Below are 13323 nucleotides of genomic sequence, written 5' to 3' on the forward strand. Positions count from 1 at the left end.
GTCGGGGTTGCCCCTTAGCATGAGAGGAGTGTGGGAAGTACCATCACCTGTTTGTAATGAGATACAAGCAGCTTAGTAATCACTGCACTGATATTAATAGTAATGCCAGCCTCACAAAGAGGGTGGTAATATTCCACAGCAGTAAGCTCTAGAAAGGATAGGGAAAGATGAGAGTTTATCTTCACTCTTCTGTTTTTCTTAATGCTGGTATCTAATATGACAGGAAGTGTAAAGCTCAAAGCCCAGACCAAGAGAAAAATTAAGATTTTGCCTTCTAAGAGATTAAATATTTTCAGTTCTTTCATTATTAGAACATTTGGGATCTTGATCTGTCAAACAAATAAAAAAAGTCATGCAAAGGCTAGTTTGTCCTGTTGATAGCGTATTTAAGATGTGTGCAAATATTTTTAGAAGGGTTTTGCTTTCCTGACAGTGGCCAAAATGAAAATGTTTGCTAAAATATGTCTGTTTATTTAACTTTACTGCATTTTCCTTTCCTACTGCTCGTCTCCTAATTATTGCTTCATTCATTTGTGCTCTCTCACACATATTAAACTCATGCAGAGTCAGAAGGTGGGACTCTTCCCATCATCAATCAACATAATCTAGATATAAAGCTGAGTGAATAAGATGATATTCCTGATATCCTGTTTAAATGCTACCCAAATAAACCTTAACTCAGGAAGATCATAAATGGTATTCTTAAGAAACATTGGCTATTTTATATCACAGAAAGGAAATACCTTAGAAGAGGCACTAATGTTAACTACTTTCCTAACTGTGGGGCTCAAGAGCACCCTTTCTGTCACAGGTATTTCTTTTTTCCTGGAAAAGGGTAATCTTGAGGTTATGATGAAAGACCAGTGCTAGACCTCTAGTTCAAACCTTTGTGCATCTGTTCCCTTGTGCATGAATGAGTATGCCACTTTTCCCTTTGGTCTGTAAAGTATTTGTTGAGTGGTTTTAAAGCTTTAGAAAATGTAGACCTAGGAGAATTCTAGATTTTAAGGCTAAACATAGCTTTTCTTGGCATTCAGTATGAGTAATACAGTGAGGAAAATGGAAGACTATAACTCAATTTTTGCATTAAGTCCATTATTTGTGGTTTGTACACCTTAAAAAGATACCTAGTCTTGGACTTAAATTGTTGAGAGAGACCATTCACTTTTCTAAGAAAGCCACCCCTGTGGCTAAATCTGTACTTTAAAAATGTACATGTTTCCGGATGGATTTTGTGAAGTACTTGTAAAAGACACCATTCAGTAAGGAATCATGGAGAAGTGGAGTAGCAAGTCACTGTATTAAGACAGCCTGGAAGAGGTATCCTGGAGTTTTCATGAAGTTGTCGCTGTTGCAGGATTGTACTTTTATGCTTTCATAAGATCTGGGTGATTCCTGTTTCAGTTGGACACCTGGAGTGAGACTCAGTCCAGCTGAAACAGTCCCTTAACTTGTACCTCAGATCTTAAGCAAATGTCCATCAGTCCTCCCGAGGTGAGAGCTTGTGCTCCTGTGTAGGTGAGAGAGCCATGAGTTTAAAAACCTTTAGAGAGAGGGACTTAGGAAAGTTGAAACAAATGTCAGGGGGTAAGAAGTTCCCTGGAGAGCTTCTGAGACACCAGTGTGTGATCTGCCTCTAAGCAATGTGTAGGTCCTTACTTTAGGAATCCTTCATTAGCACCAGATGGTGAAGGCACAAATTAGGTGATGAAGCTGGAGGGATTGATCCCATTCATTGTACAGACAATAATTATTCATATATAATTATTGAAAAATACATGGAGAAATTGAGAGTTGGATAAGATTTGAGTTGAGAAAAGACATGGATGCAGTTCTGAGACCAGTCAGTACAGAAGCAGTATTTTTGTGTTTCTGGGAGACCTTATTTAACTCCTTTGTTTCATTTTTAGATTTTTTCTTACACTTTGGAAGAAAAATACAATTCAGTATTCTTTCCTTCAAGCCAGCTCCTTATATAGATAGCATTGCAAAATTAAGCTATTTTCATAGGATTGAAAGGCAATGAATGGAGGTAGGAATTTAAGGCACTGCTGAGATAAGCATGGAAAAGGTATAGTCAGCTAAACAGAGTTGTAGTGAAATTAAAACTTGCAAGTAAGTTGGTTAACTCTAAAATTAGGAGTAAGTTAGCCCATCTTCAGTTTTGATTCCATACTTTTTAGAGAGAAGGTTTTTATGCTGGTAAGTATCATCTTCTTCTGTGATCTCAGCATCTCACAAATGCAGTTGTTTGTTTTCCCATATTTTAGAGGAAGTTAAGGAACATATTTTTCCCCAACACTTTTTGATGCTCAAATACATGTCCTCAATGGAGTATCTGCTTTTCTGTGCACTTCTAAACCTAATTAAAATTGTAATCTTGTATAGGAGGTTGCACATTTTTAAAACACTTTAATGCAAAATAAAGTGGGCTTTTTTGTTTGGTTGGTTGTTTTTTGGTTTTTTTTTACTTTTACATATGTCTCTGCCTTGAGTTTTTTATTATTCTAGCAGGTTCTAGTCCCTGCGGTACTTATTTAAGAGAGATAAGACAAAAAAACAGTGGGAGATGAGATATCTTCATCAATATCATGATCCTCCATCCCACAGAGTGTTAAGATGCATCTTTGTTTTCAGTGATGAGGAAATCACTAGAACTACTCACAGGGTACTTCCAAGCACATAATTGCAGTTTTGGTACCAGGTAAAGGTTCTCTGTTGGCATTGACCATGAGAAATCTACCCCAAGCAATGGCAGCCTGTGTGGGTGTGGTTTGTGGCCAACCCTATCACCCTTCTTCCACAAAGGTTGCTCCCTTGAACAGATATTCATTTTTTAGACCCACCCTGGAACAGTTACTCTCTTTCTAAATCCACCCTCAAACAGTTACTCACCTTATCCACGCCCCCAAAGTGACGACAGTGGAAAGTCCGAGAAGGCAGCAGCACAGAGCTTTCAAACCCTCACGAGGCAAGAAAAACATTTGCTTCTTTTCTGTGTGTGTTTTTATTTTTTTTTTAACTGTTAATGGTTTGTTGTATTTTGTCTAAGAAGAGGTATGAGCTTTATGGTGGGAGGAATATATTCACAGTAAACCAGTACAGCCGTTAACAAATGACACAGCTTTGCTTCATCGTGTAACTAACTTTGGAAGCTGGTTTTTGTTCCATTTCAAACATCCCTTTAGGATAAAGCTGACTTCTTAATCTTCCCTAATTGACATTATATGAATGGATTTCACAGTTGATGTGAAAACCATGAAATACTGTGAGTTATGTGGGTGGATCTGGTATTTGTGGTTTTTTCATGGTTCAGACTACAGATCATGGGGATTCAGTTAGGTGTTGCTCAATTGCTCATACTTGATTGATATTTTTTTACCAGTAGTTCAGCTATTTGACATCCATGGGAAGAAGGGATTGTGCCACCGAGCATGGTTGTAGGCTTCATACAAATAGTGTTTTCAGGACTAGTGAGTACTTTACAGGTGGTTTCTGGGTCTGACAGAAGTGCAAGTGCTCAGCCATTTAGAAAGTAGGCCTTGAATGAAATAAATAGGGCTTGGAGTTGTAACTAGTTCCAGGCAGCTTGGCCCCAGATATTTGTCCACATACCTCTAGGCCATGGAGAGAATGATGGTTGCAAACTGATCTTGCGAGGTGTGGAGCACTCCAGTCCCCATCTAGCAAATGACTTAGCCAGAATGGGTTTATACTGGGGGGTTAAAAGGGCTGTTAATCTCATTAGCACTATTTGGTCCAGTGTATTTTCATTTAAGTACGCAGACTTTGGGTCTGCTCCTTTCCACCTCACTTTTCCAGTTAGCATTGCAGATGTATCCTGCCCTTTGCTTTACGCATGACAGTCATCCCAATAAATGCTGGTGCTCCTAGCTTATTTCAAATTTAGCATGTTGTATTGCTGGACTGTGACTGGAGTGTTCAGTTTGTCTTGTATTCTAGATGAACTACTTATTTTTCTATTCCCTACTCTAGTATGTTTAGTAGAGTAATTTCTACTGATGATTTATTAACTATTCTAGCAATCCGTTGCTGCCAAAATGCTAGGGATAGTTTCTGATATTTTTTCCAGGAAAAATCTGTGTAAAATATGAGAGCTCACATGGTGTTTTTGTTAGGTATGATGCACTCACCAGGATTTGAGGGAAACCTAAATTTCAACTTCCAGACTCTGATGAATGCAGACAGTCTCTACGTGGTATCACATTACACTTTGCTGCTCAACCTAAAATTGGCGAACTCAGATTACTACAGGAAGAAGCCTGCCCAAGCCCCTGTGTTGCTGGTGAGTTGGGGAATATGGGATCATTGTTTTTAAAAAATGAAAATTTATTTTGCTTCCTTTCACATAAACCAGCCCACACATAAAGCCTTCAGGCTGCTTGCTAAGTGGAGAAATAGTAATTGCAAATGAAGCGTTATCCAAGCTGCTTATGAATCTTGCATGATAAGTGTCGTGCATCTGAATTACTCTGTGATTTGGTGGGAAGGAATGCTGCTTACTGATTGTCATTAAGGTTGCAGTCATTTTGATGGTTAAACTATTTTCAGAATAGATTAGCATCATGTGATACAGCAAGTATTGTCTCTTGACAATATTCATGAACAAATGTTCATGTTGCAACTGGTTTTTTTGCCTAATACTTGGTTTGACTTTCTGTAGATGAATACATGAGAAGTTAAAGTGAAAAATAAGTAGGTCTTAGTAATGTGAAATTACTATTTTTGTTACACCTGGAATTCCTCCACTTCTTGGTTTTTTTAAAAACAGTTTTGAAAACATGCATCCATGTTTTTCAACTTAATTGCCCAAGAGACATTTTCTCAGAGTTTTCTGAAAAACAAACAAAAAGAAAAAGGTGTCAAAATATATAATTATTGCTGAACTTCCAGTGTAAGGGAATTTATAATCTATATAATCTCAAAAACAAATGGAGTTTAACATCATCCTTAGTTCTGGTGTGTTCTGCAGCAGATCAAGAGCAGATTTGTGACTGAGGACATTCTCTGGAGAATTCAGTGTGCACAACAGACCTGAGCATGACCAGAGTATTCTTAGAGATCATTCTGATAAATAATTGGAGACCAGTTCATCTGTGAAGACTGTTCAATGCAGAAAGGCCCAGTTGCTGGGCAGGCTGCGTTAGGTGCCACAACTTCTTTTAATTGGATTTGAGATCCTACTCTTACCTTGTGGAAACATCGAGAGATTTCCACACTATTGTCCCATTGTCACTGTGCAAGAACTGTCATTCTGATTTGCATCTTGCATTAACTGCAGTAGGAGAAGGGAGAGCTGTTCGTGTTCATGTCATTCTCCACTGCAGAGACAGACATGGAAGGATTGGACAGGCTGGATTGATGGGGCATGGCCAGCTGTATGAGGTTCAATAAGGTGAAGTGTCAGATCCTACCCTTGAGTCACAAGAATCTAGTGTGGCACTAGAGGCTGGGGCAGAGTGGCTGGAAAGCTGCCTAGGGGAAAAAGACCTGGGAGTGCTTATGAGCCAAGTGAACATGAGCCAGCTGTGCTCAGGTGGCCAAAATGCCAATGGCATCCTGGGCCTGTATCAGGAATAGTGTGGCCAGCAGGGCCAGAGTGGGGATTGTCCCTCTACTGGTGAGGCTACACCTCAAATCCTGTGTTCCATCTTGGACTCCCAGTACAAGAAGGACATGGAGGTCCTGGAGAGAGTCCAGAGAGGGGCAACAGAGCTGGTCAAGCGTCTAGAGACCAAGTCCTGTGAGGAGTGGCTGGCATTGTTTAGCCCGGAGGAAAGGAGGCTCAGGGGAGACCTTCTCATTGTCTACAGCTCCCTCCCTGAAGAGGGGGTGTAGTGAGGTGGGGGTAGGCCTCTTCTCCCAGGTAACAAGTCACAGGACTGGAGGAAATGATCCCAAGTTATGCCAGGGGAGGTTTAGATTAGATACTAGGAAATTTCTTTTCATGGAAGGGTTTGTAAGGAAGAACGAACTGCCCATGGAAGCATTAAAAAAATGTGGGTGTGGCACTTCAGGGCATGGTTTAATGGTGAATGTGGTGATGGTGCTGTGCTGACAGTTGGACTTGATGATCTTAAGATATTTTCCAATCTTAACAATTCTGAGATTGAAATCCTCTGTTAATTCTTCTCATAACTTAATTTCTACTTCTGCAACCCCTTACTCAGAAGTAGTTCTGGGGGCTGATGCTGTTGTACAGCTTACACTGTTGTCTTACATTTGGCTTTTATGTTTCTCTGCAGAAAGAGTTCATGAAGCAGATCCAGTCCAGTGGAGTGTTGATGGTATTTTCCCAGGCGTGGGTTGAAGAACTGTACCACCAGGTACTAGAAAGGAACATGCTAGGGGAAGCTGGGTACTGGGGAAGCCCTGAGGAGCACAGCCTTCCGCTTATCAGCATGCTGACAGGTCAGTACACTATTATGATGGCAAGGCTAACTTCCAAATGTGTCTAAAACAAGGTACAATGACACACTGCTTTGTTGCGTTACATACAGAACAGCATGTCATCCTGCAGTATGTGGTGTCTTGTGGAATTATCAGTAGAGAAGGAGCCAGACCTAGCTGTGGCCAACTACTTAAGTGTTTGTTTTGGCTCATCAGAGTGGTTTTGAAGCATAGGTTTAAAAAAAAAATCAATACTGTCCCTGGGAGACAGGGAGAGTAATTTTGTTCACTGAAGCAGAACATCTCTTAATTCTGTCAGCTTCAATTCTGGTAGAGTTGATACTTGTTAATGATAAACAGTAAGGCTGCTGTTTTCTTGATGTCATAGAAAAACCATTTCAGTGTGCCTGTGGTGCAGTACAAATATGAATAGTGGCATTTGATCCTGGAAGCCTTCCACAGATTGGACTCCCCTTGGTTCAGACTTGAGCTATGCCAGGGATATGCCAAATGGCACTAGAGAGAAGCTGAAAACTTGGAGCACAAATGCTTAGAAGCAATCCTTAGCTTCATTTGAGGGGAAAAAAATCAAATTGTATCAGCTGAAAGACAGCAGGTGGCTATGATACTGTATTGATATAAAATGCACTGTCTGCTTTAATGTGTCTGTAATTAAAATAGTGTATGCAGGGAAAACAATGGCTTCAGCTGAGCCAGTAAGTGGTGATCAAAGGGCACTGTTCTGAAAGTTTTTGGCTGTTGTATTGAGCTCAGTGTTACTTTTAGCTACTGAGCTGGTAGGAGGAAAGAAATGCTTGGAAAAAATTATACCCGGATGTGGAGATGGGGCTTGTTAGAAAGGAAATCAACCTGGTGTCCCTAATATCAAACTCCCTGTGAGAAATGGCTCTTTTGTTCTGTTGGAGAAAGGGTTGTATTTCTTTTGTTGAGACTGAGCATACATGGGTCTACTAAAAATCACATTTAAGACATAGGATCCCAATGCATCTTGAGGACTCAGACTGAGGTCTGAAAACTTCTAAATACAGGATTTAGCAAGATTTGAAATACTGTACTAAGAAATGCAGAGATTTAAGTGTGGTAAGTTCTGAACTGTAAGAAATACCTTGAAATCTCTACTGGAAGTTCTGTTCCCTGTGTAACTTGAAGAGGGGGGAGAGCAGCTTTTGAGAGTGGGATGTCTCCCCTGTTCAACAAAACACTGGCTATACTGGGCAAAGCCTAAGATGCCACAGCTCATGTTTATACCAAGGCTTTAAAAGGTTGCCAAAAAGAGTAACAAAAAGCACACCTGGGAAGTCAGGAGTGCTAGTACTTAGTTGAACACAGAGCCAGTAAGACATGCTTTTCTCGTGCCATCTCTGTGTCAAATAGTAATCTGGTGTTTTTTAATGATCTGGCAGACATCGACGGCTTGGGCAGCAGTGCAATTGGTGGCCAATTGATGGCATCTGCTTCAGCTCAATCTCCTCTTTCCCAGAACCGGAAGACAGATGATTCTGTTGTTGCAGGTACTAAGATTGTATCATGAGTGTGTTATGCAGCAGTGGGTTGTTCTGTACCAAAAGCATATGCAGATAAATAGTGTAGAGTAACAATTTAAAAAGAAAGTATATCAGTACATCGTACATGTGAATTGGCAGTTCAGCGTGCAGAGGACAAATGTGACTTGGCTTTTTACCACTAATGATAAAGCTTCTGTTGTGCCGTTTTCTTGTAGTTAATAGTATTAATGTTTTTTCCACTCTAGGAATTGCTTTTGCCCGATACATTTTAATTGGCTGTTGGAAGAACTTGATTGACACTTTGTCCACCCCGCTGACTGGCCGCATGGCGGGCAGCTCCAAGGGGCTGGCCTTCATCTTGGGAGCAGAAGGAGCCAAAGAACAGAACCAGAAGGAGAAGGACTCCATCTGCGTGAGCCTGGATGGACTAAGGAGGGCAGCCCGGCTGAGCTGTGCTCTAGGTAATGCTGCATGGGGGATGTCATGGCAGACTCATAGAATAGGATGGTAACCTTCCTTGAAGGAATTTGGGAGAAGGAAATGCAGCATCCTGCTCCAGTTTTGCATAGGAACAGGGATGGTGGCAATACACATACTACATACTACAGCATAAACATATCCAGCCAACTTTTCTTGACCCTACCTCTTGTTGAGGTTGGATGGGACTGGGGAGGAGATGCTGGTCATACAGTAATGGTGTTGCTGCTTTACAGGAGTTGCTGCTAACTGTGCATCTGCTCTTGCCCAAATGTCTGCGGCCTCCTGTGTCCAAGAAGAGAAAGAGGAAAAAGAAATCCAAGAACCCAGTGATGCTATAGCTCAAGGTAAGTACATGATTGAATTACCTACCTCATCTTACATTGCCTGTGAAGCTGCAACTGGAAAGCACTTTGCCACACATAGTGGCATTTCCCTCTGTTGTTCTGTTGTACACCACTTGATTGTAGGCACATGGGATGTGTGTCTTCAGTGCATGCCTGCTGTTCTAAGTATTTTAGCATGTAAAAAGTTCTGCATCTCTATACCACCATTTCAAACCCAGTGGTTGTCTCCAGTGACTATTTGAAGAAGTACACAAAATGTCTCTGTTTACATCTGATTTCTAATGGCAAGAAGCCCGTAACAAAAGACAGTGTTGCACAAATGACCCTGCTTGGTAATTAAATTTGGTGTCTTGGTAGAGAAAACAAAACTGAAAAAGCCTGAGCTTAAACAAGCTTTTGACTGCTCTGCTGGACATGGCTGAAGTGAGTTGGCCAGACTATGCTGACTCACAAGGAGGTAGCAGCAATGGCCAGAGGCAAACAGATCTGTTCTGTGAAAGCTTGCAGAGCTTCAAAACTTGTTTCCATTCCAATGCAGCATGAAAATGAAGCTTTTCAGGGATTCTCAAAAAAAAAAAAAAAAGTAGATCCAAATGTTGTAGCTCAGATCAAGATTAGTTTTACTTTGGCAAGAGCTTTTTGGTGAAATTTTTTGTATAGAAATACATATGAAATCCACAAATGCTGGGGTTTTTTTCCATGGCAAAGGAGATTTTGGTAAAAATAAATATTCAGTCAGCCATCTCTGAAGAGAAATATCACTGGCAATCTGCAACTGTTCTGTCGGCAACAGGATGTGAATTTGGGGGTGGAGGGTGTCAATCTAGCACTGATTTCCACTTTTTCATACATTTTTTCAAGTATGTAGGATAGTCAAAAAGGATTTTAGTTTTAAAGCTACCTTAGGTTTATTAGGAAGAAATGGGTTTCTCTGATGTGGTTGTTTTGGGGTTTTTTTTGCCTAAAATTCATGTTCTATATAGATTTCAGACTGTAATCCTTTGCCATCACCCTGTATACAAACCAGTGTTTGTTTAAAAGCTGAAGAAGCTAATTTTATTTAATTTTTTTTATGCTACAGTGAAACAGAAAGTGGAGCAGAAACTGGAGCAGATGGGAAAAGTGCAGGGAGTCTGCCTGCACACTGCTCATGTTTTGTGTATGGATGCAGTCCTTAATGTGGGTCTGGAGATGGGAAGCCATAATCAGGACTGTTGGCCTCATGTATTCAGGTACTCACCAGCTTTCCCAAAATAGCCAGAATTCAGCCCATGTTGCCTGAAAGTAAGGGTCTGAGAAAAAGATCTTTGCAATCTCTGTGAATGTTCTGTATAAACAGTGTCAGAGTGAATTAACTGCCAGTACCTCTAAAAGAAAAGATGGTGCTGTTTTCCAAAATGCTTAGAAGCTTCAAAGTTACCAGAAGACTGTGGCAGACTCAGGAACCTAAATGGGCTTTTCAGGCACCTCCACCAAACTATTTGTTGTCTAGGCACATGGGAGGCCAAAGAAGAAAGTTTATCTATGTGTAAGAAGAAAGGTTATCTCTGTGTAGTTTGAGAGTTAGAAAGCATCTGTTTATGGTTTGAGGAAAATGTCTTGTGATTAGTGCAGGGAGGAGTTGTTTTGGGGTGTTTACTAATTTTTTGCTTCTCCTGTGTGTTGCCAGGGTGTGTGAGTACATCAGCACGCTGGAGCACACCCACTTCAGTGATGGTGCTGCCCAGCCCTCCCTTACCATCACCCAGTCCCAGCAGACACCCGGAGGGCAGCACCCAGACTCTGAGCCCGGGGAGGCTCCTCAGGCACTGACCCCCGAGCAAGAGACCACCCTCAGCAGCCACCCTGTCATTCAGCCAGTTTCTATCCAGGATCTCATCAAGGACAGCAGTAAGGGCAGAGCTTTTGACTTCCGTGGAGGCAGTCTGCTGAGTGGTACCAGTGCTGCCAAGGCTGTTCTCACGCTCTCCACGCAGGCTGACAGGTAAAAGCACTGCTGTCAGGACCAGAATCCTTGTTCCCAAAGCAGTATGAAAAAGGCCCTTTTTGTGCTGCAGTGGGTCTATGTTCATTTCAGCCACTTGCTTCAGTTGAATTTCACAAGAGAGCTGAGTGTTTGTCACAACCAGCAGTTTCTAAAAGACTTGGGTTTTTTTCATCTCTGCAGTAGCTGCAAGTACTGAGCTGAGTGTATCTGTGCACAGCAGTGAATATGCCAAGCAAATCAAATGCATCCAAGAGTGGTGGATTTATTTATTGCATGTAAATTGCTATGTTGTATTCAGTTAAGCAAAGTAAAGGGGTGCCTTGTCCTGACAGGAAGGGACTGATTGACAAGAGCAGTGTCAGTCAGAAAGCAGCTGCTTCTGCCAGGGCTGTGTGGACATTTCATCAGGCTTCCCCAGTGTGTCCAGAGGAGCAAGGGAGCCAAGTATGGTCACAGAATGGCTGTCTTAAATGTCCTTTCGTCATGGTCTGCCAACTGATATTATTTCTGCTATTTTTTAAGCAACCCAGCCTAAGTTGAAAAATTCCTGGGTTTGCATCCTTGCAATTACCTTTTTGATCCAACTGACATTTTTCACCTTGATCTCTGCCCATAGGAAGGTGTTATATGTAAATTCAGAGCCAAAAGTACTGCATAAACTGCTTGTAGAAATTTGACTCTGGGCAAAAAATACCCTTTATTTAGGAAGCTGAAAATATAGCTTGGTTGTGAGGATTAGGGAATAGCAATACTGTCATTTTAACGATGCTGATTTTATTTCTACCCTTTGACTTAAGTGCAGATGTTTATTAGGATTGAATCCCATGTTTGTTAGGACTGTAGTAAGGTTTTTTCATGAAAAGCAATGACAGAAAACCATATTTTGTCAATTTTTAGATGCACCATATGAAATTTCACTGTAATCTCTGTGGAGCTTCCCTCCAGTGTAACTACATTTATTGTTTTGTGGTACAGATTTTAGCTGTTAAATCCTAGGAGCCCATTGCAGCTGAAAATAACAACTGTTGCTTGTATTTGTCATTGTTAGCCAAAATATAGCCCCATACTTGCCACTGTTAAAAAAATTAACTCTACTCCAGCCAAAACCAGCAAAATATTCCAAACTAGCAATTCAGGTACAGTAACCTTAGGTTTAAGACTTGAATTAATTTATTTTTCAAGTTAGGGTTGGTAACTTCAGATGGAGCAAAGTGGTATAACCCTAAAGTCAGTGAAGCTATGATGATACATGTTGTGAGGACTGGGCATGTTTCAACTGGTTTTTTGATCACTGGTTCATGACTGGCTTATAGCATTAAAGTAACTTGAAAAAATGACTTTCTGTTTTAGCACTATAGTTGAATCTTGAAAGGGTTCTGGTTGATCCCATAGCAACCTGCTTTCCACCCTCCAATTAATTAAGCTTCTAGATCAAAGTCTTGCTGCAGCACTGTATAAATGAAAAAGCTCTCAATAACTAATGTGTCACAAAAGCCAATGTATAGAAGCCACAAACAGACAGGAGTTTTCCTCTTACATACACATTTAAGTCTGCATCTCATGAATTTTTCAGTTAGATTCTGTTCTTTACCTACAGGCTTTTTGAAGATGCTGCTGACAAGTTAAACTTGACGGCATTGGCAGGCTTCCTTTACCAGCTCAAGAAGGCTTCTCAGGCCCAGCTTTTCCATTCAGTCACAGATACAGTTGATTACTCACTAGCAATGCCAGGTAAATCACCTGAAGATCCTGTACAGGGTGTTTTATATGCAATTGTACTGCTTACAGGACTAATCTTTCTTATTACAATTGTGGGAACAATTTTTTGTCTTCAGAAAAGATTGAGCACTTTATTTGGACAGGGACCACATCCACACCTGCTTTGAAACACACCACAGAACATTCATTTGGTTCTTGGACTTTGTGGGATGTTAACTGTGGGGCCAGTATATAATCACAGCTCTATTTTTGAACCCAGGCCAATATGGAAACTTGGGTCAATCTAGACTTAAAGACAGTGGATTTAGGTTTGATACTTGAAGTAGGATAACCTCAGAAGTGTTCAGGAAATGGGTGATAGAGAACAGAGCACACAAACAAAGAATGTTAAAGCAGTGGGATTTGTCCTGCTTGATTTTCCCCAAGAGTAGAGTATGTACCTCACAGTACAAAGCCTGTAAATTGTTGTTTCTATCACTGTCTCAAAGAGAGCAGAAGAATTAGACACAAAGAAAGATGACTTCACTTAAATTTATACTGTGCCTGTAGAAGCTACATTAGTCATCAGGTTTTGTTTTGTCCTGTGGCACCATTTTTATCTGTGTCTCCAATTTAATTGGTTTCCTCTCTCCCTGAAGTGCTGCTTGTCATTTTGTCGGTATGACACTTCAAGATTTTGGTTTTGTTGGTCCTGCTTGTCTCCAAATCTCAACGTTCATTACTCTAGTTTTAATAGATAGATTTCATTTTTTCATGTTATGTAGGGGTCAATCAACTGTCATTTTAATACTGAAATTAAAATTAAGATAGAGGAATTAAGTGCTATTTTGTTATTTTAAAAGTGATATGCCCCCTG

The 13323-nt window shown here is 40.7% G+C and overlaps 1 protein-coding gene across 4 annotated transcripts in view; it reads left to right on the forward strand.

The window, feature by feature from the left end:
* Positions 1–13323, forward strand: part of ARFGEF3 (ARFGEF family member 3) — a 93407-nt gene that overhangs the window by 45711 nt on the left and 34373 nt on the right. For 3 of the 4 annotated variants that reach the window (XM_039707287.1, XM_039707288.1, XM_039707289.1), the window contains exons 13-20: positions 4140–4306; positions 6267–6432; positions 7836–7943; positions 8183–8398; positions 8651–8761; positions 9843–9993; positions 10431–10745; positions 12346–12479. In XM_039707287.1, coding sequence (XP_039563221.1) covers positions 4140–4306; positions 6267–6432; positions 7836–7943; positions 8183–8398; positions 8651–8761; positions 9843–9993; positions 10431–10745; positions 12346–12479 — 1368 coding nt within the window. Of the gene's footprint in view, positions 1–2887; positions 2972–4139; positions 4307–6266; positions 6433–7835; positions 7944–8182; positions 8399–8650; positions 8762–9842; positions 9994–10430; positions 10746–12345; positions 12480–13323 lie in introns of all 4 variants that reach the window. The other variant, XM_039707286.1, reaches the window with a different exon arrangement.

This window comes from Passer montanus, unplaced genomic scaffold, assembly GCF_014805655.1.
Source record: "Passer montanus isolate IOZ18808 unplaced genomic scaffold, ASM1480565v1 scaffold2, whole genome shotgun sequence".
Taxonomy (NCBI): domain Eukaryota; kingdom Metazoa; phylum Chordata; class Aves; order Passeriformes; family Passeridae; genus Passer; species Passer montanus.